Below are 23,379 nucleotides of genomic sequence, written 5' to 3'. Positions count from 1 at the left end.
TTATTGGCGGTCGTGGAGCGTGGCTAACCGCCTTGGCTGTTTACTGCAAGTTCCATGATGATGAGTCTTGTGGTCAAGTGTAGGAAAGGGTAAGCTGAAAAAGTGCTCATCTCGTCCTCGGAAACATTGGACTCTTTTGTGGCTTCACCATGACTGCTCTCCCACCCGTCGAATTTGAAGTCCACAAGGTAATTATTAGTCTCGATTTGGAAGAGCTGGATGACCATTTTCATGAGGTCTGGAATTTTCTCGTTGTTCTTGTTTTGAGCAACATCGTACTTCCAGCGAACTCTGATGGTCCATAGATCTTCTTCAGAGGGCTTGGCCCACTCGGCACCGAGATTTTTCAAAGCTATGTAAATTTCGCCCATGACATCTAATGGGTAGGACCGTGACCGTATACCGAAATGCCATCTTGTCTTAGACTTCTTGTTCACCAAAGGTGATATCTTGGACGCAGCTGGTAGCCCTTGAGCAAGCATATTTGCTCTGTGAATTTGTGGTAATGAAGTTGGGAGGATTGAGATTGTGGAGTCCTCTTCTTTGCTCTGATCATTGAAAGAAGTTTGGTGGTAAGTTCTCTGCTGAGCGGCCATTTTGCGCGATGAGGCCTGCTGTTGTGGTGCTTGAGCTCCAACAGCAGCATTTGTCTGATTGTTCACATCGCTTGTACTTCTTTGTTGGAATGTCGGAGGGGATTGAGCAAGGAAAGTATCGAGTTCATCACATGTACTTTTATCCGACTTAAGATCCTTAATGAGAGACTTATTTTCCTTGATTAAGTTGTAGGCGTCTCTAATCTCATTTAAAGCTGAGCTGTCATGACCAGACTCCAAAGATTCGTAAATTTCATCCTTTTCATAACCCATAGTCTTAGACAAAGCGTTAACAAGATCGTCATCAATTTCTTCCTGGTGTGGGCCGTTCTCTGCCGCAGTTTGAGCCTCTTCATTCTCTGGCTGTTGATGCTTCAAATCCGCTGGGATCAGATAATCTGGTAGATCGACTTTAAACCATTCATCTTGCATGATCTCGTGGATACTGATTCTGTTCAAGGGATTGACGATAAGCATTCTCTTGATCAACCCAGCAGCACCTGGAGACAGAAACTTGGGCAATGTGTAAACACCATTACTGATGTTCTTAAATAACACGGGAATACTCTCATCGTCAAAGGGTAAGCGGCGACACAGCATCACATAGAGAATGACACCTGAAGACCACACGTCAACTTCAGGACCTGCGTACAACTTACCACTGATAACTTCGGGAGCAGCATAATTGGGTGAACCACAAGAAGTCTTCAAGAAATTACCATCTGTCATAATATTAGACAGCCCAAAATCGGCAATCTTGACGTTCAAATGCTCGTCCAGCAATAGATTCTCTGGTTTCAAATCTCTATGCACAATCTTGTGCCTGTGACAATATTCCACAGCACTGATAATTTGCTGGAAGAACCTACGAGCCTCTTTCTCGCTCATCTTATCCCTCTGAACAATGTAATCAAACAGTTCATTACCGGCATACTCGATCACCATAATGATTTCGTCCTTCGATTTGATCACATCATAAAGCTTAATAATATGGGGGTGTCTCAACAAACGTAGGTACGATATTTCACGCTCAATTCGACCCTGCATGTCACTCTTGGCCAAAACTTTCTTGTTAATAATCTTCAACGCCACTTTTTGACCTGTTGTAACATGATAGGCTAATTTCACTTTACCAAAGGAACCTTCACCAAGCGTCTTAACAATCTGATAGTTACCAATCCTTGAACCGTCCGCTAGGGTCGAACGCTGCCCGCTTCCGTGACCATGATGATGATGGTGATGGTGATGATGACGGTGTCCGGAACCACTTTCCACTCTACTATTATTACTCATGCCTGTTTAGCAGCTTAAAGCAATACCAATAAGTCCTGATAAGCTCCGAGATTGCCTTTTTACTGTGCTTGTTGTGGTTAGTTCTCGTAAGCTAACCTTTTCGAAGGGGGGGGTTAGGTTTTACAGCTGAAAAAAAGCCCACTTACAAGCATTCATAAAGTATAAAAGAGACCACTCGAACAAGACCTCAGAGGGCCCAGTTACTATTGCGACGTGTAGCAGGATGTCGAAAGCAGCTCAGCAGGCTATTGTTGCCCACATGAACAGAGATCACAGGCTAGCCTTGGAGGATTATCTGTACGTTTATGGTAAAGTACCCATCACGAGCCACATTAGGTTTGTACGGATGCAGAACATCGAGCTGGAGTGTATGACATTGCAATTCACACATATGGAACTTGAGACTGACGTGGAGAAGATAATTCTGCTTGAACCCCCTTTGAAGGATTGGAACGAAGCTCGGCCAAGGCTAGTTGAGATGGCACACTCGGCAGCAGCTAAGAGGGGACTATCAACTATTCAGGTCAATGATATGAGGTATCCATCTACTGTGGCCGAATATGCGCTCATATGCGCTATATTCCTACCATTTTTATGCTATAAGTTTCGCGGCCTGCTTCAATGGCTTCCATTGCCCTCAGTTGTGCTCAAATTTCTCGATAATGATCTCGTTCTCGGAGGGATCATATTGTTTGCAGTAGTGACTCATTTAATTGAAGTAGTGGCTATCTTGAGACCCAAATTGCATTTTTATAGGGTGCCGACTGATTTCTTGATCGAATGGTACGTATTTGGCATGCTAGAAGGCTATCCATGTATAAAGAGACTGGACCGACTAGCGGGTGAGCTTTTGAAACGTCAAAATTAAGTAATTGTCATTATAGCTCTATATTTTTAAGCTTACGTTGAAGATAGTCTTTTGTACTATGAAAAGCGATGAGCACTTGAAGACGCTTAACAGCAGAAAGCATCAACGTGCAAGTGTCTTGACAGCTGATGGGAGGCAGCTTATTGCGGTCGTGGATAGACTCTCTGTGGTCAAGAATACTGTCGATCTTCCTGTTCCAAAAAGAGCTCAGTATCGCTATTATTGGGTTGCAAAACTCGGGCAAGACTACTTTAACCCACATGCTGGGGGGCAGGCCCTTTGAGCAGGATACAGTTCCAACTTTGGGAATCCAGGTAAGCCAGTTTTCACTTGAGAATAGTCTTATCAAGGTCTATGATCTGGGGGGGCAGACCAGGTTTCAATCGCTGTGGGAAAGATGCTTCAGTAAAGTAGACCTCATAATATACATGATAGACCTAAGTGATACTATGACGTTGGATGAATCCTTTGAGAAGCTTTCGAAAGTGATGCAGATGACCCAGGAAGATCGGATTCCAATGCTGGTAATAGGTAACAAGATAGACTTAATTCAAGAACCGAAAGAAAAGCAAACCATTGCAACAATACCGACTTACAACTACGATTCCAGTGAAAGGCTTCGAATAGATTCTACGAATTCCCATTTGTTGAAGAATGCTGATGTCCTGACCCGCCAAGTGGGTGTCGATCTCAAGAATCGACAGTTGCACATTCCTTTACGATCGTCAGAGTCGCAAGACATCGATGTGTTGCCTCTGAACAGGGATATAGCCGTGTTCACCATGAGTTGCAGAAACGGGCTCTGCATCAGTAACGTAATAGACTGGATTGTGCAACTTTGAATTATTTGTAACGAACTATATAGAAAACTGAGAGCATTCAGCCAAACAAGGTAAATAGTAACGAACGGCTTGGCCATTAAGTGCTGAGTTCAAGTCTTGGATGGCTCAATGGGTTACGCAGCTTTAGCTTTTTGGTTTGAACGATACGGTTCAATCGGTTATCTTAACTCGAAATTAAGGACGGGAAATCTTAAGGCCAATCAGATCTAATTAAGAAACAAACAATACAAAGAAGCCCTTGTTGCAATCGTTTATTGAACTCATTGGAATCAGTGTAACTCGCTGTTCTGATATTGACATTAAGAAGTATTGGAACTCTTAATTGATGCATAATGTTTTTAGAGGATAACACAGAATCGCTAAAGAACACTTATAAGACCGTTAAATTGTACCCTGAGCTTCAGGGTACTGGAAAAGGTGATAAAAAGCTAGAGGATGATATGGTCGTGAGGCAGAAATTCAAACCATGTGTCTCATTCAATACTTTTCCGTCATACATGGGGGATGACAATGGGGATGATGGATTAGACTTCCCCGGAGTGCAAATACCCAATGAATATACCATGGAGGAGTACTACGATGATGAATCTGGGTATATGTCTAATAATATGGAATATTTTTTGAGGAATAACTACCTTACGGATAATAGTAAGTTCGGAGGCTCTCCGCCACCTAGGAATCTGAGCGACAAAGCAGCAGCACTAAACTCTATGTTCAGGATTGCACAAAATGGTAAGATAGTAAGAGTGGACTATCCGACAACTCCGACGATCACAAATGATGCCATCATAATTAACAGGGCCCAGCCGGGATGGAGCTCTGCATGGCTTGCGAGGAAATCCAGGATTGAAGAGAGAATTAAGGAAAAGCAGACGCATTTCAGATTCCCCCATATCACCTTCCCACAGCAGCCGTTGACTAAGAAGAGAATAATAAGTCATGACGGGTATACGCCAATCTCGAAAGATGAAAGGCGAAGGGAAAGGGTCTTGCAGGAGAAAGTCGGATTTCCAAACTCTCCAAAGACCATATTATGCCATGTGAGTGGCAGACGCCATACTTGGGTGGCATTGGATTGGGCTGTAAGAGAGCTGGCTCAAAGCACGGATCACATCGTGGTTGTCGCCAACATACCTAGGTTCGCAACTGCGAATTACGGTCGCAGTAGGTCTAATAACCGCTTTGGAGCTCCCAATGGTCGCCATAGATCCCGGTCAGCTGAACCCAAAAGTGCGTATATCACCGAAAGCCAGGGGGGTAGTGCAGAATGGACCTCTGGCTATTCCGCTGAAATGGTGAGTAACAAGCTCGAAGATATACTTACATATATCGCGGTAATTGTGCCTAAAGATATTAAAGTCAAAGTGACAGTTGAAATTGTCATAGGAAAGACAAAGAAGATATTAGTAGATGCCATGAATGTCTATACACCAGATTTTTGCATTTCCACAACTCTAAAATGGCAACGGACCGACAGTTTGATCCTTTGGAAGGCCAAGAATTTGACGGATATTCTGTGTACCAAGTATCCTATACCCGTCGTCGTTATACCCGTTAAGAGGATGTACGAATTCGAAGCAGCTTTACAAAAAGATTTTGCGCCCAAGGAGAACACAGGAAGCTCTTCTGAAGATGTCTCGTCACAATCAGTGGATCAGCCGTCGAGACCCGATGGACAAGCACCACAATCGCCGACTATATGTCTTGAAGCGTCAGATATGGATTCAGAGTCGGATTTCTCTGATTCGAACAGCGATGGGGCCTCAGTCAGTACCACTTCAAAAGAAGATCTCATCGAAGCTACAAAGAAACACAGAGAAGAGATATCTGAGGGTCTAAAAGAACTCGATGGCAAGGAACATAAAACGGCCATGCAAAAAAACACTGACAAACTAGACTTAATTACACAGGCATCATTGACATTTGCAATGCAAGTACAAAATATGAACCAGGAAGACAGAGAAGCCGGATTCACCCAGTTGAAAAGAGTGATTACTGGCGAAACGGAAAACAAGACACATACTGTTAGATCTATGGTTGATGTCGGCAGTTACCCTAAGAAATCTCACAACAAGCATGTCCCTAGCACCAAACCTCGTACTAGTCAGATTAAGTTTGCGTCCAATGTCAACGCCAGGGATGGTAATCGTGCTCTTGGAAATTCCAAGATTAAGGTCACCTCCCCGGAAAGCTCTCCACCACCACCAACGCACCCGCGGTCGAGCCATGATGAACCTTTACGTAAGACGAAGAGCTCTCAACCAACATCGATCCGCAAAGTGAGAAGTGCAAGCAATATCTCCCGCGTGAAATCGAATGAGTCCATGACAAGCAGTGGATCATCCTCCTCAGGCCGAAAGAAAGGTGGATTCCTTTCTATATTCAGGCATAGTGGCTCTCGAAGCCGCTCAACTAGTAGGCGTAATAGTGATGCCAGTGATACGGACGCCGTAAGCCTAAACGATAGTGATTCGGGCAAGAAACGTAGATCTAGACTATTTGGATTTGGTTAAGCTTAACTAAAAGCATATTTATCTGCATATAATTTATCTTGATTATATTCGAGGTTAGGCTCTTCTTATAAAGCTATTCGGCATCGCGTAATTGACTTTAAGCCATTATGACAAGATATAGGGGAAAGAGTCTGATCATGGCTCGTAAAGTTGGTAAGGAGAGTGATCATGATGGTAAACAATCTCGTGGTTTGCAAACTGAGATAAATCCGTTGTTGTTGTCTTCAAATTTGAACCTTATTAAGGAGCAATATAGAAATGCGAATCCATATCTGAGCACATCGACCCTGCGATCGAATGATAAGGTTACCAAGAGGTTGGAGAGGGGTTTGAAGTTCCATGAGAAAGGAGAAGTGAGCTCACAGATTGAACGTCAGAGGGAAGAACAACGATTGGAGTACGAGAGACAGAAAGAACAGGAAATACTTAACAAAATACGAAGAGAAAAGGAGCAAGCTGAAACTAGTGCCAAAATAGCTCGTGGTGAATTGCCTGATACAAAAGTAGGAGAAGATAAATATATCAGACGTATAGAGGATGTTCCCGAGGTAGAATGGTGGGATAAGCCTTACCTGGATGACCAATTAAATGTCCTACCGAAATACCAGGGTGGTTACGAAGAGGAAAGTGAAAGTGATGAGGAGGACGAAGTACCTTCAATTCAGTACGTACACCATCCTGTGCCCATCAAGGTCCACAATCCCAAGCCTACGACAAAAGTATATTTAACCAAGAAAGAACAGAAGAAGATTCGTCGTAATAAGAGAAAGTTCGAGCGAGAAGAAAAGGAAACCCGAATTAAGATGGGTTTAGATCCAAAACCTGAGCCTAAAGTGAAATTGTCCAACATGATGAGCGTTTACGAGAACAACCAAAATATCACCGACCCCACCCAGTGGGAACACACAGTAATCGAGCAAGTTGAACAGAGGAAGAGGAAACATTTGGAGACTAACATGATTAGGCACGAGGAAGCTGTAAAAAGACGTAAAGAGAGTAAAAAAGTCGAGCTTTCAACTGATAATTGTTGTAAAGTATTTCGATTCAAGAGTTTGGCGAATCCAAAGATCCGATTCAAATTAAACACAAACAGCAAACAACTTGCACTGCGAGGAGCATGTCTTCGAGTGGGTGATCAGGGTGAAGGGATGATCATTGTGGTAGGAAGCGAAAAATCGTGCAAATTCTTTGAACGGTTGGTGTTGGAGAGGATAAAATGGGACGAACCATTCCGTGATCGAGCCACCGATACACTAATTGAAACACCGAACAATCACGCCGAAAAGGTATGGCAAGGATATCTGGAGTGCAGTAAATTCCCACGATGGTTCATGAAAGTTTGTCGCGATGACCTTGAACTAAAAAATACACTGCGTCAATTCGACGCTGAACATTTCTTGACAGACGTTTCTCATACTTAGACTAATTTCGTATTTACAGGCGTAGAATCCAATCAGGCATCATTAATCTTAGCCAAAATCTCGGAGTCTCTGAATAGAATAACTTCTTCATCATCCTTCAATTTAATGCTAGAACCACCGTATTGTGGGATTAGAACTTGATCACCTACTTTAACTTGAGGAGCAACTTTGTTACCGTTAGCATCGGTGAAACCTGGACCAACAGCTAGAACAGTACCTTGGTTCAATTTTTCGACGTTTTTCTCTGGAAGATATAAACCAGAAGCAGTCTTTGCCTGCGCTTTGACCCTCTGGACTAGCACACGATCAAGCAATGGAACAATTGACTTGGCTGAATTCAATAGAGTGGACATTAGATGAGTACAGAGGGAGTCGGAGCGGTTGTGGAGGTCTGAGACGTTTAAATGTATCGCCCTTCTGAATCTTTCATACTTCTTATAGTTGGTAAGGTTAATTGAATTTCAATTCTGGAATTTTCTATCACTCTGAACGATATAAACACGTGATTCATATGATCATGTGAACGTCACGTGGTTTGATCCTTGGATCTGTATAGTAATCATAGAATGATAGTCTGTTAGCTGATGACATGACAGTAAGCATAGTGGTTCGTCTGTCTTTACTCATCCATGATCTTTCTTTTGAATGTAAAAGATTAAAGGGTTTCTTGAAAGAGTTAGGTTGATGTTTGCACGTGACAGTTGACTCGATAACTCATCTATGATGGTCTAGATTGCCAGTAGAGACTTCATTGGTCTCTCTGTACTTGACCATTCAAGTTAACGGTTCACCTAGCTTCAAACATCTTATAAGAGGATTGAATATGTGTCACGTGCCTTTCACGTGGCACCTCATCTTCCTAACCTATAAGAACCATTCAACCAAAAAGGGTGGCAGATGACTACTACAATGAAGTAATCATGTCGCCCGCTTACAAGATACTTGGTATGTCTGTGCAACCACATGTGCTGGCCATTGGAACACTATTGGCCACAGGTGCAGGTGTCTACCTTGGAACAGGCAAAAACGAAGATCAGAACAAAGCCGAGTCCAAAGAACCTGTTAAACAGGGAGAATCTGAAGTTGATGTTGAAAAATTGTTGAATCAGTTTTTAGAGAGTGAAACTGAGAAAAAATGAGTTCACCTGTGCTAAGTATTAGTAGATAGATATCCTAGAGTAAATCGTCTAAGCTTTGTTCAGAGTCTCTCTTGATTAGAGCGAGCATACCTTCGGGAAGGATTGGATTATTTTGAGCATCCAAGATGTATCTAAATGGCATCTCTGTCGCTTCATTTTTGCTAAATCTGAACTCGGGGTAGTCGATGAAGTGGATATCTTGGAATTTTTTACCTTTCTCAATGATTTGTTGGGTGGTTCTGATCGCTGTATCCGTTGTCATCTGTTTGTCACCTAATCTTCTGCCCACGACTAAATCAGGGTATGCGACTTTGATCTCAGTAGTACGGTCTCTAGGTGGGTGATCACCTAGGATCCCGCCAAAGACGAAATAGTCGAATTGTTCAGTTTCTGCGGGTTGTAAGTCCTGATCAGCTCTTGGGTCTAGCAAGCACACTCTGCCGTTCTGTAGTGGTTGCAAATCCTTAAACTCCTCTGTCAAATGATTGAGATCCTTTGTGGTCCACCTAAGTCCCATATGTAATAATTTGTCTGGGATTTCGCTCTCTGTAGTACCCTCTGGCAGCGAAGAAAGGATCAAATTTTCAGCACCAATGTCTCGGATGATCTGCGCATATTCAAGAGTCACCCATTGACTGAAATCCTGCTCCATGTGCTCGATAATGTACTTCATTCTTGCTCACTGCTTGTTCTTAATGGCTTCCTCTAGCTCATCGAGCATCTCGGCAACTTTTAATTGCCAATTTCACGTCATCCAGGACGACCAGCTCATTGAGCTTTAAGCATCCGATGAGCGGTTCAATTTGGTCACTATAACGTCGTGGTTGCCATGGTTCTTCGCCAGAATCTCCTTAAGGATGAATCCTGCAATATCGGGTTCTTCAAAATACGATACATGTGCTTTGGCAGCCGCGATGATGTCCACTTCCAAGAAACCGGGCGGTAACATGTAGTCTATACGGCCTGTGCGGTTCAGCTTGGTCAACTTCTCTACAACGTCCACTGGTAGCATTGTCTTGCCATTGCCTGGTTTTTGGCCTTTGATAGCGGTGCCTGGGATATCTTTGAGAATACTTCCGCCGAATTCTAATACTCGAGATGCAATGCCATCTCCAGCGGACCAATGCGAGATGTTTGCTGCTTGATATTGCGCCATGGATAGTTCAACTAGAGGCTCCATTCTATAAGAGATCGGGTCGCAAACATGGAATAGATTATAGAGGTTTTCACATTTGGGTTTTTGAAATGAGGTTGAAGTCTCCTCGGGTTCATCCTGCTTTGAACCTATCTTAGTCCGCTGTATCAATTTGAATACACCAGTAGGTGATCCAATACTGTAGAAGTTCTTAACATCAAAGTCCAATTTGAAATCATCTTGTTCGCAGAGTATATCGAACAAGATCAAACTTCCTAACGAGTGACCTATTAGATGTACTTCACCTCCAAATCCAGGGTTTCGCTCCTTGAACAAGTTGTACGTATCATTCAAATGCTTCTTCACTTCATCAAGAATACGTTTCCTGTAATAAGGCTCGCCGTACAACAAAATGTCCAATGCAATATCTCCCAGCAGTCTTCGTAAACCTAACACACCATTTAATGTGATGTCTCCAAGTGGCGGCAATTCAGGATTTTCTTTATTTGGTTGCGTTGCATCTGTTTGGAATCCAACAGTGTGCCTCCATGATATCGGAAGCACTTGCACATTACAATTTTCCCTCCAGTCGCTCGAACCATCTCCCCTATTCATCTTTTGTAATTTCCCGGACTCCATGTACAACTTCTTCATGTTAGTTCGCAGAATATTCACGGTATGTGCGAAATTCACGTACTCATATTTCTTGCCCAGGTTTTGCCCAATCCCATGGACGCATAACACGAGATGTTTAACATCACGCTGAGGGGTAGTTGCATCATTGTCATAGTCAGTCTCAATCTCCCTTTTGAATACATCGGAATCGTCATCATTGCCCTTGGTACTGTCCTTCGAGTCCGGCATACCAAAAACGCTTGGTAACTCCCAACTGATCAAATCGGACAGTTTCCCTAGCTGTTTAGTAGTGCCCTGTATCTCATTTTCAATAGTCCTTTTGGCAGATGCCGCTGCATCTGTCAGATGGTTACTGCTACTACCTCTTGTAATCTTGTCACCCATTGGAGGAATAAGATTAGTTCTTAAGAGCTTCAACTGCAACTCACCACCTTTTAAATCCGGGAGCAAGTACGCCGTTGTTTTATCCACAAACAAGACCATCCTATGCTTACCATATGGTTGAGTGAATCTGAATAGATCCTGCTTTTCCTGTTCCTTATCGCCTTCAAGCGAGCTGTCCATCTTGGCATAGAATCTTTCAATCTCAGCCGTCAGCTCGTAAGCCAATGGGTTATTATTTGCGTTCATCCAAATCCCACGACGTACTTCATACGTTGGACCACGCCAATAAGTCGGTTTCAGCACCATTTTGGGGATATTAACCTCGAAGAGAAAATCCTCATTGACCGGAACACTTGTCAATTCTTTAGTCTCCTTCTGAGATTTACTCCATTTCTGAAAAGCCCCTTCAAGCCTTCGACAGTCACTAGCAGAAAACTTAACGAATTTTTCAGCTGGCTTACTGGGCTTATACTTGGAATCATACGGTTTCGTTAGCGGCACATCAGAAGCATGATACCACAAGGTTGGCCCTTTTGAGACTGAACCACCAGCAGCAGTCGACAGAAAGCATTTTTGAACGAAAACAACTCGAACCAGCGGTCGTAAGTACATCCTATACATCCCCGTCTGGAATATCATCTATAGCGGCAAATGTGACTGAATTCTTAATTGAACATTATACCCTTCAAGGAATTTATCAGTTACACGTGATCAAGAGGAAGAAGAACTAGCTCTATAGGGCCATCAGTTTATAGATTATCGTGGCTTTCATGACTTGAAGACTAAATTACTTAGTGGAAGCTGTTGTTGCGTAGCTTTGACTTGGCCCTCAGATTATAATGCGAAGATCTCTTGTCGTGCTCAGGAACACTTGTTAATGCTAGCACATCTGGTCGAGCTTTCTTCTCTGCTGGTCTGGCTCGCTCTTGCAGCTCTTTGGCAATCTCTCGCTGCTCGTTTTTACGTTTACGTGAGCTTCTTCTTTGACCACTAGCTGCGGGCGATGGCGATGCTGTGGATGAAGTTTCTTGATTACCACCTATTGCTTTTTCTAATGGACTTGTTGAAGGTGCTTGAGTTGACTCCGGCTTAGACGAAGAAGATTCTGCATTTGGTGTATTGGAATTCACTGAAGACGCAGCTGCGCTTTCCGATTCTGTTTCTTGTTTTCCGTCATCCTCTTCACTCTCACTGCTTTCCGGACTAGGTTGCTTGAGGACCACTTCTAAATCCTTGGAAGCGTCATTGACCATTTCTACTAGGTCTTCGAAATCTCCTTTGTTGTATAATTTCTTTAGATGGTTCGTTAGACGGGGACTTTGGCTTTCACTCACAGCATCTTTATTCTTAATATTTGTTTGCTTGGGGCTTGGCTCTCGTTGATTTGATTTGGGAGCTGAACATGGGATTGCCACCTCGGAAGGTAAATACTCCTTATACGGATCTTTACCCAGTTCTTTAAACTTTTCCAATACTTGTGGGTCTTGTTTCTTTTCCTCGATGAGCTTCTGATTATGCAAAACAGCTAACGGTTGACTTGAATAGGTTTTTCCATGTTTCAGTCGTGTGTGATTTACTATACCTTGTGCTGATGTGAATCCACTTCTAGGACAAAATGAACATTTTATGATAATTAATATTCCGTCATATCTTCTGAAAATAGCTTCATTGTCCTCGTTTTTGCCTACAACTCCACTATTACTAGTCAGACATGTACTGCTGTAGTTTCTTCTGTGATGCATATTCATCTGATTTGGTCTAAAAGACTGGACATCAGGCCCAAGGTCGTGGAACTGATTGGTACCTGTTGGTATCGATTTTGACCCCGCTAATCGCATGTCTATGATGGTTGAATTGGCTGGTCTGAGATGTGCCACTTCAGTTACATTCCCACTGCTTTTACTTCTTGTGTGATAATGATGAGTCGGAATGAAGCTACCGGCTGACAGTGGTGGATTCGATGAAAAGCCGGCAAAGGACGAGAAGGTGGACATATCCGCCAGGTAGCCAGAAGAATTGGCCACTGTATTGGCTTCTAATAATTGCCGCCTTACTCTGTCATTTTGGCGCTCAGTGTGTTCCTCTACTTTCTTCTGAAGCTCTTGGTCATCGTGCAATTTACGTAGCAGTGTCATCTGGGCATCGACTCGCTTGATCTCTCGCTGAATACCCTGAGCTTCTTTGTGGCTTATTAGTGTCTGCAAATGGAGCTTTTCTAGTATCTCAGTCTTTGCAGTTTCGTATTTTAACCTCTCAGTCTCCTCACTCTCACCTGCTAGTCTACCCATTAGAGAATCCTGACGTTTGTCGCCATCGTGGCCATGCCTTGAGTTGGGATCGTGAAAGTTGTCTCGTTGAGAGGCCAAATCGACATCCTGATCATCTAGAATAAGCTCATGAGGAGATTTCGGTGTTGCCACTTGATAGTATCCTGAATGCGGTGGATGTGGGTTAGTTCTTGGTGGAACATCATGCGAATCCATAAACAAAACCTGTCCCGCAACTGTCCCTGAGGCGTTTGAAGCGCCTATGGAGTTGTGCATGCTCATAGAATCACTCTGGTCATCCATCAGTGATTCTATAATTATGGGGGCGTGCTTTTTACGCTGGACTTTTATCCTCTGAAGGGTGTCTGTATTATTATTAATTTCAACTCGCTTTTTTCAAGCACTCTAACGAGACCAAGAAACGGGCAGAACAAGACAAGCAAGCAGCGAATAAAGCTATAAAGGGCATTTAATCCTGCACATGATATTGTATTATGGTCCAGTGGTCAGTTCGTCGATATACGGGCTGACCGGGTGAATAAAGGAGGAGTTCTGGTTCAACAAAACGTCGATCAAAGCCGCAGAAAACAAGTTCAATCTAGGTCCACGGCTACATAGGGCATCTTGAGCATTTCGATGGACAGCTGTAATAACCAATAGCAAATCGATAATATAGAAAATTGTTGGAGACTGATTCTCTGGCTCTAGTATGTTGTAATTAGAAAGCCATTTCATCATCAAATATACATGGCAACTTGGCCGAGTGGTTAAGGCGAAAGATTAGAAATCTTTTGGGCTCTGCCCGCGCAGGTTCGAGTCCTGCAGTTGTCGTTATTTTTTGGCGTTTCAATTAACTTTACTAACTTTTTATTTTCATGTTTTGTCTTAACATTAAGCATTTGGAAAAGAGATAAATTAAAGTAATATTAACCAAAAAATTGTTGACCCTCAAGCAGTTACTATTTATTACACGCTTCCGGTCCCAGTACCTTTTTTGGAACCTTGCTCACTGCTTCGATATGTGGCCTCCCCTCCGCTTGATTTGTAACTTGGTGTAGAATTATTACTAGTAGACAAACCGTTGTTAGGAAGCCGCAAATATGGGGTCATAGGATACCCAGGCGGTAGCATTCCGTGGTAGCCTCGAATTGCTGATGGATAAACAACTTGGTACTCAGGTTGGCCCTGTATTCCTGGGGGTACTAATGCTGCTGGGTAATTCATTTGCATGTATGGCTCGGGTTGTTGTGCCACCGAAATAGGTTGCGAGGGCAGATAATGGTAATTTGCCCCAACAAAATGTGTAGAACATCTTTCTGGCTCTTGGAAACATCTCCATTGCGACTGGGAATTGCCTCGAAAGCTATGCTGACTGTAGTATGGATGCGCGGTTGGGGAATAGAACATGAGCGACGGACGGCCAAGTTCGTTGACCATGAAAGGACTGCTTTCTTGCTCGGGTTCATAACGAGGAGAAGAGCATAGTATTGGTGTTGAAGTTGACTGTGGAGGCTGATCAAAATCACCCAACTTCAGGGAATCATCTTCCTCATCGATCTTAGTTAGCCGCCCATGCGGTGAAGGATCACCTAGCTGTGTTTCAGTCGAGCAAGCCCCATCTAGCGACTTAGCAGACTTACTGGCCTGATCCACGAGCTTTATTCGAACATCCTCAGACTCAAAGACAGTTCCAGGATTGTGTTTCCGTCTCTTCTTTGGCTCCCCAGCCGCTGAGGTCTTTCGTTTGTTTGAAGAAGATCCTGTCTTCTTGGTAGAATGAGTCTTAGACGAAGTGTCAACGAGAGCAGTTCTTACATTTGTTGTCTTGGGCTGTAAAGGCTTTTCACTTTCTGGAATCACTCTGAATCTCTTTCTCTGCATTTTCCTTGTGTAGTTGAAAGAAGGTTCAAAGGCTGCCCGCTGAGAGCGGCCAAGGTTATATAGTACAATCTTGTGAAACCATTTACAAATGCTAAGTAGATAGATATGATCCGGTTGTAAGCTCATTGACCAAACCTCAGTCCTTCTCTCTCGAGAACATGTTTGTCGAACTGTATCAAGTAGACGACTCTACGATCGAAGCCGTTCTGGGGCATGCAATGAGCTGAGACCTTGCAGGGAAACTCAGCTGTGTTGAGGAATCCCTGGATGATCCCACAGACGAAATAGTCACAGGAGACTCCGCCAGGGATAAATTGTGTGAGCACTGGTCGATTGTCTACAATCATGTATTCATTATCTCTCTCAGAGGATTTAACTAGATCATCACTGACATGCCCGAAAAGGTAGGACCATACAGTTCCATGAACGAATTGTAGCATATCTAGGATCTTCAAATCTCGGGACCTGGTATTGGTTATTAGGGAGGCTATCGAATCGGATCCATTTTCGTGGTTGTGATAAATGTGCTCAGATGCTCCTAGAGAATTGGCTCCGGATCCAGTAGCTGATCCAGCTGTTTCGTTTAGGGCGTTATTCGAAGAAGCAGAAGTGCCCAAGAAATTGGAGGTCCTTGAGTGTGCTGTTGCAGGAATTGAGGCTCGCAGATTGAGAAGTTCCAATAATTTGGATCCTATACTAAACCCATGTTCATTGAGTGTCGATTCAAACTCTGTCGATGATTTGCTGTGACTGTGAATATATGAAACCATACCCTGGAAGAGAAAAGTAGTTGCTGACAGAGAAACTTCTTGCTTTCTGAACATTAGGGACTCATTATAAAGTCTCGATGGGATCATTGCCATGGAGGCTTCATTCGGTAGAGATTGCTTGGGACCAATCGTATACTCATACCCCTCGCTGTTGTTGAACACACCTTCGTCCGAAGTACTCGGTAGAATTATTCTTTGAGACATTGCCCTCCTGCTAGTTTTGTATCTATCGTTGAATTGCCCTTTGATGGTCGATTAAGCTGAGGTTTTTCAAGCCGAATTGAAGAAAGTTACCTGAAAGCGAACAACCTTCATACCTCGATAAATAAAGATATCATATCTAGGCTGCTGAGAGCTTAATAAGACCATTGAAAGATGCCAGTGACGATTAGAAGAGCGACTATAGACGACATCATTTGCATGCAAAATGCTAATCTGCATAATTTGCCCGAAAATTATATGTTGAAATACTACATGTACCACGTCCTATCGTGGCCTGAAGCCTCTTTCGTGGCCACTACAACCGATGTAAATGAACCCGGCCTTGAAGATCTCACTTTGGAAGATGGAGCAGGTAAGCAGATCAAATTGAACTCAAACTATGTGGCACCAGGTGAGAAACTTGTAGGCTACGTTTTAACCAAGATGAATGACGACCCAGATCAACAAAATGAAGCTCCTAATGGACACATCACATCGTTGAGTGTTATGAGAACATACAGAAGAATGGGGATCGCAGAGAAATTGATGAGACAGGCCCTATTCGCTTTAAGAGAGGTTTATCAAGCAGACTACGTCTCATTACATGTAAGACAGTCCAACAGAGCGGCTTTACACCTTTATAGAGACACTTTGGAGTTTGAAGTGCTAACCGTGGAAAAATCCTACTACCAGGATGGTGAAGATGCATATGCGATGAAAAAAGTCTTGAAATTAGACGAATTGCATCCCAAGAACTTTGCTCATCCAAAATCCAGCACTGAAAGACCTGAAGATGATTTGGAAAGTGATCTCCTGGAAGACGTCGCCGTATAAATGACCCTTTAATAGGAGGTATATTGCATGATATAGACCCACAAGAGCTGAAAGAGCTGTAAAGTTGTAAAGCTTTAATTTAATTTTTTACAAAGAAAGTAAGAAGGTTCATGAATCAGACAAAGAAGTAAAGGTAGCTTGAGTTTTTCCACACCGACACGAACATTAGTCCGTATCTCGAGCCAAATGCACTCACAGTCATCATCTAAATGAAAAAGAGGAAAAAACTTCCTCTGGTTTCTTTAAAATAAAACTTGGAAGTAAATTACAACTTTTCATTAAGTTTGTTCAACTCATCGAGCTTTATATTTCAAAAATTTCAGATCCTATCACGTACCACGGATTAATCAAATGCTTGTTAGGGCTTGTAAGAGCATTGGATCACGGCTGAATCTGTGTTTCCTCCTTCTTAAAGACCACTCTATCTACCTTGACCTCACCTTCAATGTATATGTAGATGTACAGGGTGCAAACGGAATCCTGGATGTCAAGAAGACAAAAACTGGGCACGTTTGACCCATTGATATCGAGATTCGAGATTTCTACCTTTTCCTTCTTATCAGTAGACGTCGTCTCTTTTGGCTCTTCAGATTTGACTGCACTTTCTTCGTCTTGCTTGTTTGTATCGACTTCTGTTGTTTCCTTCTTATTAATTACTTCGTCTTCACTCATGATAGGCCAGTCGGAGTTGAAGGCTCCTGTGCAGCTTCCTGGGTTAACAAAGAATTTCCCCTCTAGAGTGTACGCTTCCACGTTATGAGTACCTCCCCATAGCATAATGTCGACATCTAGTTGACGTGCTAGTGCCAATAGCGATAGCGGATCACCTTTGGGAACCACTGTATAGCCACTACAACATCCAATCTTGAAATTTCCCTGTCTTATCACTGTGTTGATCGGTATACTTTCCTTGATCCTATTCTTCTTGGTAGTTGGGAGTTGTGCATTGTCGAATTCTCCACGCACGATGGCAACATTTGGTGATACTTCATTAACAAACTTCAGGAGATCGTACGACTTGGTGCAATTGTCCAGAAGCACTACTTGAGATATTTTATTTGGAACACTTAAAAGTTTCTTGAATTTGTCAGGCAGGTCCTAAAGTAATGTATTAAGGGGAGTTAGTTAGTATTGGCGAATAGTACCAAAGTAGAGAAATGTAAACCATACAATTGCACGATCGGGAATGTGCGCATCACTGAGAGCCAGCACTAACATTATTCGGGAAGTCTTGGGCTTGTTTTATCTTTCTTTGCCTGTCAGGTCGCTGATGTTCGGCTTCTTAAAGCTTCGAAGATCGGCAACCTAAATATGCTTGAACAAATTCAATAATGAAAGTCTATTATATAATGATTCTATGTCCACTGAAAAATACACATAGGCACAATCATCACAGCTTTTGTAAAGTAGCCTCAAATGTTTAAATTTTTGTTTCTGGCGAACAAGAATCACATAACTAAGACATTAGATTGACTCTAGGCCCCCAGGCCTGCAGGAGACAAGTTGTTGACAACATTTCTTTATATTTACAAGGTTATTCAATGCATGTACGGTTGTTCATAAATGGTCTCAAAGGCTCGGGGATGGTTATTTTACCGGTAGTTGGGCAGTAAAAATTCTCAATAAGAGCCAAGATAACCCTTGGTACTGCCATTGCGGTACCGTTCAATGTATGCACGTACTCTGGCTTACCTGTAAGCTCATTCTTAAACCTGGTGTTCAGACGTCTACTTTGGTAATCCAGGCAATTTGATGAACTAGTAATCTCACCAAATGAACCTCTCCCAGGCATCCATGCCTCGATATCGTACTTCTTATAGGCTGGTGCACCAAGATCATTAGCAGGCATATTAAGGACTTTAGCTGATAATCCCAAGGAGGTAACGATATCGATTTGTAAGTCTTTGAGCTTCTCAAGTAGTCGCGTACTTTCCTCCGGTTTAGCCCAGACAAACAATTCCACTTTCGTGAATTCATGTACCCTGTAAAGTCCTTTTGTGTCTTTACCTCTAGCTCCAGCTTCTGCTCTGTAACTCCGACTTACACCTACTACGCTTCGAGGGCCCTTTGACAAATCCATGACTTTATTGATCCCAAGACCTGCGAGTGCGATCTCAGCCGTGGCAGTCAACCCCAGAGAAGTGTCGTTGATGTGATAAATCTGTTGTTCGTTATTCATATCTCTTGGTCTAAACCCACAGGAATCAATTACTTCATTCCTAACAATGCTGGGAGGTATGCATACTTGAAACCCTGCTTCTTTAGCCTGCTTTAACGCATAAGAGACCAATGCTTGCTCTAGCTCAGCGCCTTCATTTAGAAGATAAAACCATGATGTTCCAGAAACGTTGGAAGCCGTTTGGAAATCCACTAAGCCCTTCTCAACCATAATATTCACATGATCGCGCTTTGCGTCTGGTTCATATGAGTCTTGTGGATTGATCCAATGCACAATTTGTGGTTCTGTTGCTGGCGAATTCGGGGAAACTAGATTGGGCAATGACGAACACATGTCGGTAACCTTAAGCTCGGCAAGATCCAATTCTTTAGATATTAGCTGATACTGGCTTTTCAAGCTCTTGATCTCTGATGCTCGGACCTCAATTTTAGATCTGTCATTCTTGATTTCGGCCTCCAGGGATTTTCTCTGTCCCTGAACTAGTGCTATCTTATGATTCAATCCTCTAATGGTTTCGTATGCTTCTGGTAAATTTTGTAAGCCTTCCAAGAGACCAGCCCCTGCAACTAACTGACGCTTGGCAATAGACTCCCGATACTGCGGTAGATCATTGACGATGGACTTGACATTAAATTGTGGTTTTTTCAAGAACCTTTTCAAAGCGGTTTGACTGAAGGAGCGCTTTGAAATCATTACACTGTTCGAAGGCAGACCTCCTTTTTCCTAAGTTAAAGTAAAGTAAATGAAAATGAAGTGTTGATTAGAATCAATTCACTAATTGAAGATATTCCTCTTTTTTATTTAGACTTAATTAACTAGAAAAAAGAGAGGGAAAAAAACATGAGCTAGAAATTACATATAAAAAAATTCACCATCCGTAGGATCCCATTCATTTTATGAGTTTGTACATTGAATCTGAATGTAAAATTCCTTAGAAACTCAACTTGGAGAAGAACCATTGGTTCTTACCGGCTTGGTGTCTTTCTTCAAATGCCTTCTTGATGACCTTCTTAGCTTCTTCACGTTGAGATGGTTCTTCAAAAGTTTCAGTGGAAACAACGGTCTTGAAGGATTCAACATCCAAAGTGTATCTGGTTGGCAACAAGTGGTTGTAGTTGATGACCTTGATGAAAGGCTTGATCTTGGTTCTCTTAGCGACCTTCTTAGCACCGTGCTTCTTGGTAACCTTCAATGGGTATCTTTCAATACCGGCAACAAGAGCGTGACCGAATGGGTGTGCCTTGGAACCTTCATCGTGAGGCTTAACGATAACAACCTTCTTACCGGCGTAACGACCACGGACGACAACAGCTAATCAAAATTGTTAGTATCTTGTGCTAAGGAAAGTTCAAACTGACAGGATGGGAACTGGGTTCATTCATTTGTAATAATTCGTCGATTTTTCTTTCACATTGGATCATTTGGTTCATTCACAGGTCCAGCTGTCATTTTCTCCTAGTATCATCAATTATACGTACCAACTTTACCAGCTTTCAAGAACTTAGCCATTTTTGGTGATTTTTATGCTTTCACTTCAATAGTAAAACAACTAAAGGACCAAATTTCAACTATTGCTTGTAATAGAATTTCAAATCCAAACTTGGTTACTACTTCGAAAGTTTCACACCTACTGGCACTGGTATCCTAGGCAGGGTGTAGCCTGATGCTAGAAAGAGATCTGGGCGGACCGTGAGCCTAGCTAGAGAAAGTTAGAACGGGAGAGCCACAATGCTAGGCGATAGTAGTCCGCCTAGCTTCAGGAACGCTCTGCCTAGAGGTTGGTACGAAGGTCTCATCCTAGGCTCACTTCCATGTCAAACGAGCTCAGCGCGAACGATGAGGGACGCAGCATCGAGGCACGCAGATACTAAAAAAAGTTGGAAATTGAAAAATTTGAAAAATTTCAATCTGATTTTTTCAAAATGTGACGATGGAAAAAATAGGGGAGGTGGAAGTGTGGGTGGCGAGCAACAGTCATACATAATGATCATCTCATCGAATCCATTATAGATGAATAAATGAAGAACATAAGAAGACAAGACAGAAAGTCAAGATACAAGAATCTAGTCTCTCAAAGTCCTTTGTAGTAGTTTGTAATTCTTTGCCGACTCTTTGGAGCGGACTATTACACTGATTTTTGAGATAAGCGTATTTATAGCTACATAGGGTCTTAGTTCGCCTGGTTGAATCCACAAAGGACTGACAACGTACTAACGTACGATAGGGCCAGGACCCATCATGGTGAGTCCCACCATTTCCTCCGCCTAAAGTAGAAGAAATAGAATACCGGCCACTTGCCATCAAATGCTCAGCGCGTGAGGATTAGATAAGTTTTGATTTAAGGTATTCTTATCTTCTTAGACCGATAAAGAGTACGTTTAACGACGTTCGTAGTCATCATAACATGCAATTACTGCTTTCTGAGGCCGTATGAAACACACTTTACAGCGAACTCTAACTGCGGAGTAATATAAACCCTCCATAATAAGTGTTTCATGTTGTTTCGAAGCCCCATGAATTTGTGTGAAGGAGTAAGTTCATAAATTGTGTTTCATCTGAAACACTCTAAATTACCTGTCATCTTGAAGATGCTCAAATCGACATCTTTTTGATTAATTCGGCTTCCCTCTGTTTAGGTGGTCATCGCTCGCGGCGAAAAAGTAGATGAAGGGAGGCTCTGATGAGAATCCAACATTCGACTAGAAAAGGTGTAGGAACTAACTAGGATGGAGGAGCCTGGGTCTAGGTTGCAGGTTAGGCCGTACTACAATCCTGAGAGTTTTAATGCTGGCTACAGCGCTGTTTTCAGACCAGATCAAGGGGTTATAGATGCGAATGGACAATCGATCGCATCAAAATTGAACATTGTTCAAACATCGGGCAAGAATCTTGCCAAGAGAATCGGTAAAGGGGCAAGCTCTTCTGGCAGTCTTTTATCTGGACTTTCCTTGAATAATGGCAAGAGACTACTATCAAAAGTATCTGCAGGGGATAACGGAGACTCTCCAAAGAGTATAGCAGATATGGAATGGCTGGATTTTCTAAATCTTAAGGCATGGAAAAGGATTTTTGGTCAATTGTTTGACCAGTTCTTTAGGAAATATTTCCGCCACCTTGTGCAACAACCATTTGAAGTGGCCAGATGTTTATTGCAAGTGGGTGATTTCGGTCAACTTGATGCTTTGGAAGTACCAGCACCAGTTGAATTAAGAGATGAGGAAGACGATAACGAGGAGATAGATTTCTTCCCAAAGGCCAACGACCAGGAGCTATTACCAAACCTGGAAGAAGATGAGTTGGAAAGGTCACTAATCAATAATCCCGACAAGTATAGCCCCACAGCGGGCAACGAAATGCTGATTCGCCCTCAATCAAAGCATACGATTGATATAATAAACAGTGTGATGGATAACGAAGGCATGAAAGGGTTGTGGAAGGCTAACAACACAACTTTCATCTATAATTTCCTGTCACTCACGCTCGACGCCTGGTTTACCGGATTAATTTCACCATTCCTAGGAGTACCAGATCCTTATTTTATGGATATCATTCATTCTCCAGATGTTAAATCCTCAATCATTTTAACGCTAACCGCGAGCACACTCACCAAGCTTATACTATTGCCATTAGATATCATAAGAACGAGGTTCATGGTTACGTCACTAAGAAAGGGAAGCAAACCTATAAGAAGCTTAAGAAAACTTGTACGGTGCTGGTCGTGGCGTGCAGACATCAGGAGAGTGCCCGGAGACATGTGGATCCTAACGATCCTTCAATCAATCTCCAACGTGACATTCAACAAGATCTTCGATGTGGTGATTTACCATCAATGGAACGTTGAAAGGCACTCACAGGTAAAATGGTACAATACTTTTAAATTACTATCACAGACAGTGGAACTTCTTGTTAGATTGCCCTTGGAGAACCTGTTACGTCGTTGTCAAGTGAACTTCCTCGTCAACGACAGCCGTCATCCGCTAAAGATCGAACACGCGGACTTGATCGTCAAACCAATAGGATACCGCGGCATATGGAACTCTCTAAGGGATCCACGTACTTCATCCGGACTATGGAACGGCTGGAGAGTCGGTTTAATGAGCCTATGTTGCGGCTACGGGTTCGAAATGATAAGCACCGATGCCGTGGACCTAGAACAGGAAAAATTTTGAACTATACGTACTTCAATCTATGTAAATATCAATTCTTCGAAGACTCGCTCTGCTTAATCAAGTATTCCCCAAGCACTCGCAATGGATCCTGAGGTTTTTCAGTCGCAATAAGTCGCATACCGTTCAACAGATGCGGTACAACATTCTGGTTCAGATATTTCCTAGTCTGTGAACCACCAACGGTCTCAGGCAAATTGACCAAGTTCAAATCATCATGGCGAGGCTGCTCCTCGTTCATTGTAGTTATATTA

The 23,379-nt window shown here is 42.7% G+C and overlaps 18 protein-coding genes and 1 non-coding gene across 19 annotated transcripts; 8 read left to right on the top strand and 11 right to left on the bottom strand.

Moving 5' to 3' along the window:
- Positions 1-23: 23 nt before the first annotated feature.
- SNF1 (AMP-activated serine/threonine-protein kinase catalytic subunit SNF1) lies at positions 24-1,889 on the bottom strand (the record flags this gene model as incomplete). Its single annotated transcript, XM_003678973.1, has 1 exon — positions 24-1,889. The coding sequence occupies one exon, from the start codon at positions 1,887-1,889 to the stop codon at positions 24-26; it is 1,866 nt and encodes a 621-aa protein (XP_003679021.1).
- Positions 1,890-2,112: 223 nt separating this feature from the next.
- Positions 2,113-2,757, top strand: TDEL0A04770 (uncharacterized protein; the record flags this gene model as incomplete). Its single annotated transcript, XM_003678972.1, has 1 exon — positions 2,113-2,757. One exon carries the CDS (start codon positions 2,113-2,115, stop codon positions 2,755-2,757), a length of 645 nt encoding a protein of 214 aa, XP_003679020.1.
- A 128-nt stretch (positions 2,758-2,885) lies between these two features.
- On the top strand, positions 2,886-3,599 carry TDEL0A04760 (uncharacterized protein; the record flags this gene model as incomplete). The annotated part of the gene is made up of 1 exon (XM_003678971.1): positions 2,886-3,599. One exon carries the CDS (start codon positions 2,886-2,888, stop codon positions 3,597-3,599), a length of 714 nt encoding a protein of 237 aa, XP_003679019.1.
- Positions 3,600-3,931: 332 nt separating this feature from the next.
- On the top strand, positions 3,932-6,112 carry JIP4 (Jip4p; the record flags this gene model as incomplete). Its single annotated transcript, XM_003678970.1, has 1 exon — positions 3,932-6,112. One exon carries the CDS (start codon positions 3,932-3,934, stop codon positions 6,110-6,112), a length of 2,181 nt encoding a protein of 726 aa, XP_003679018.1.
- A 137-nt stretch (positions 6,113-6,249) lies between these two features.
- On the top strand, positions 6,250-7,533 carry PRP3 (U4/U6-U5 snRNP complex subunit PRP3; the record flags this gene model as incomplete). Its single annotated transcript, XM_003678969.1, has 1 exon — positions 6,250-7,533. The coding sequence occupies one exon, from the start codon at positions 6,250-6,252 to the stop codon at positions 7,531-7,533; it is 1,284 nt and encodes a 427-aa protein (XP_003679017.1).
- Positions 7,534-7,565: 32 nt separating this feature from the next.
- On the bottom strand, positions 7,566-7,886 carry HSP10 (Hsp10p; the record flags this gene model as incomplete). The annotated part of the gene is made up of 1 exon (XM_003678968.1): positions 7,566-7,886. The coding sequence occupies one exon, from the start codon at positions 7,884-7,886 to the stop codon at positions 7,566-7,568; it is 321 nt and encodes a 106-aa protein (XP_003679016.1).
- Positions 7,887-8,453: 567 nt separating this feature from the next.
- Positions 8,454-8,672, top strand: MCO10 (Mco10p; the record flags this gene model as incomplete). The annotated part of the gene is made up of 1 exon (XM_003678967.1): positions 8,454-8,672. One exon carries the CDS (start codon positions 8,454-8,456, stop codon positions 8,670-8,672), a length of 219 nt encoding a protein of 72 aa, XP_003679015.1.
- Positions 8,673-8,706: 34 nt separating this feature from the next.
- On the bottom strand, positions 8,707-9,345 carry SFM1 (protein-arginine N-methyltransferase SFM1; the record flags this gene model as incomplete). Its single annotated transcript, XM_003678966.1, has 1 exon — positions 8,707-9,345. The coding sequence occupies one exon, from the start codon at positions 9,343-9,345 to the stop codon at positions 8,707-8,709; it is 639 nt and encodes a 212-aa protein (XP_003679014.1).
- A 105-nt stretch (positions 9,346-9,450) lies between these two features.
- Positions 9,451-11,439, bottom strand: DDL1 (putative carboxylic ester hydrolase; the record flags this gene model as incomplete). The annotated part of the gene is made up of 1 exon (XM_003678965.1): positions 9,451-11,439. The coding sequence occupies one exon, from the start codon at positions 11,437-11,439 to the stop codon at positions 9,451-9,453; it is 1,989 nt and encodes a 662-aa protein (XP_003679013.1).
- A 179-nt stretch (positions 11,440-11,618) lies between these two features.
- Positions 11,619-13,397, bottom strand: AHC1 (Ahc1p; the record flags this gene model as incomplete). Its single annotated transcript, XM_003678964.1, has 1 exon — positions 11,619-13,397. The coding sequence occupies one exon, from the start codon at positions 13,395-13,397 to the stop codon at positions 11,619-11,621; it is 1,779 nt and encodes a 592-aa protein (XP_003679012.1).
- Positions 13,398-13,843: 446 nt separating this feature from the next.
- TDEL0Atrna9S lies at positions 13,844-13,925 on the top strand. Its single transcript has one exon. It is a non-coding gene; the product is annotated as a tRNA-Ser (tRNA).
- Positions 13,926-14,060: 135 nt separating this feature from the next.
- Positions 14,061-14,975, bottom strand: SPO13 (Spo13p; the record flags this gene model as incomplete). Its single annotated transcript, XM_003678963.1, has 1 exon — positions 14,061-14,975. One exon carries the CDS (start codon positions 14,973-14,975, stop codon positions 14,061-14,063), a length of 915 nt encoding a protein of 304 aa, XP_003679011.1.
- Positions 14,976-15,097: 122 nt separating this feature from the next.
- Positions 15,098-15,949, bottom strand: TRS31 (TRAPP subunit TRS31; the record flags this gene model as incomplete). The annotated part of the gene is made up of 1 exon (XM_003678962.1): positions 15,098-15,949. One exon carries the CDS (start codon positions 15,947-15,949, stop codon positions 15,098-15,100), a length of 852 nt encoding a protein of 283 aa, XP_003679010.1.
- Positions 15,950-16,120: 171 nt separating this feature from the next.
- On the top strand, positions 16,121-16,780 carry ARD1 (peptide alpha-N-acetyltransferase complex A subunit ARD1; the record flags this gene model as incomplete). Its single annotated transcript, XM_003678961.1, has 1 exon — positions 16,121-16,780. The coding sequence occupies one exon, from the start codon at positions 16,121-16,123 to the stop codon at positions 16,778-16,780; it is 660 nt and encodes a 219-aa protein (XP_003679009.1).
- Positions 16,781-17,161: 381 nt separating this feature from the next.
- On the bottom strand, positions 17,162-17,998 carry VPS29 (retromer subunit VPS29; the record flags this gene model as incomplete). The annotated part of the gene is made up of 2 exons (XM_003678960.1): positions 17,162-17,878; positions 17,951-17,998. The coding sequence occupies 2 exons, from the start codon at positions 17,996-17,998 to the stop codon at positions 17,162-17,164; spliced, it is 765 nt and encodes a 254-aa protein (XP_003679008.1).
- Positions 17,999-18,314: 316 nt separating this feature from the next.
- Positions 18,315-19,652, bottom strand: DIA4 (putative serine--tRNA ligase DIA4; the record flags this gene model as incomplete). The annotated part of the gene is made up of 1 exon (XM_003678959.1): positions 18,315-19,652. One exon carries the CDS (start codon positions 19,650-19,652, stop codon positions 18,315-18,317), a length of 1,338 nt encoding a protein of 445 aa, XP_003679007.1.
- Positions 19,653-19,890: 238 nt separating this feature from the next.
- TDEL0A04630 (60S ribosomal protein eL27) lies at positions 19,891-20,468 on the bottom strand (the record flags this gene model as incomplete). The annotated part of the gene is made up of 2 exons (XM_003678958.1): positions 19,891-20,270; positions 20,438-20,468. 2 exons carry the CDS (start codon positions 20,466-20,468, stop codon positions 19,891-19,893), a joined length of 411 nt encoding a protein of 136 aa, XP_003679006.1.
- A 1,217-nt stretch (positions 20,469-21,685) lies between these two features.
- UGO1 (mitofusin complex protein UGO1) lies at positions 21,686-23,128 on the top strand (the record flags this gene model as incomplete). The annotated part of the gene is made up of 1 exon (XM_003678957.1): positions 21,686-23,128. The coding sequence occupies one exon, from the start codon at positions 21,686-21,688 to the stop codon at positions 23,126-23,128; it is 1,443 nt and encodes a 480-aa protein (XP_003679005.1).
- Positions 23,129-23,156: 28 nt separating this feature from the next.
- SDC1 (Sdc1p) lies at positions 23,157-23,366 on the bottom strand (the record flags this gene model as incomplete). The annotated part of the gene is made up of 1 exon (XM_003678956.1): positions 23,157-23,366. One exon carries the CDS (start codon positions 23,364-23,366, stop codon positions 23,157-23,159), a length of 210 nt encoding a protein of 69 aa, XP_003679004.1.
- Between the last annotated feature and the right edge of the window lie 13 nt (positions 23,367-23,379).

The sequence above is a fragment of the Torulaspora delbrueckii genome, chromosome 1 (assembly GCF_000243375.1).
Source record: "Torulaspora delbrueckii CBS 1146 chromosome 1, complete genome".
Lineage (NCBI taxonomy): Eukaryota > Fungi > Ascomycota > Saccharomycetes > Saccharomycetales > Saccharomycetaceae > Torulaspora > Torulaspora delbrueckii.
The sequence above is the reverse complement of the archived record's forward strand: the minus strand, read 5'-3'. Positions and strand labels throughout refer to the sequence as shown.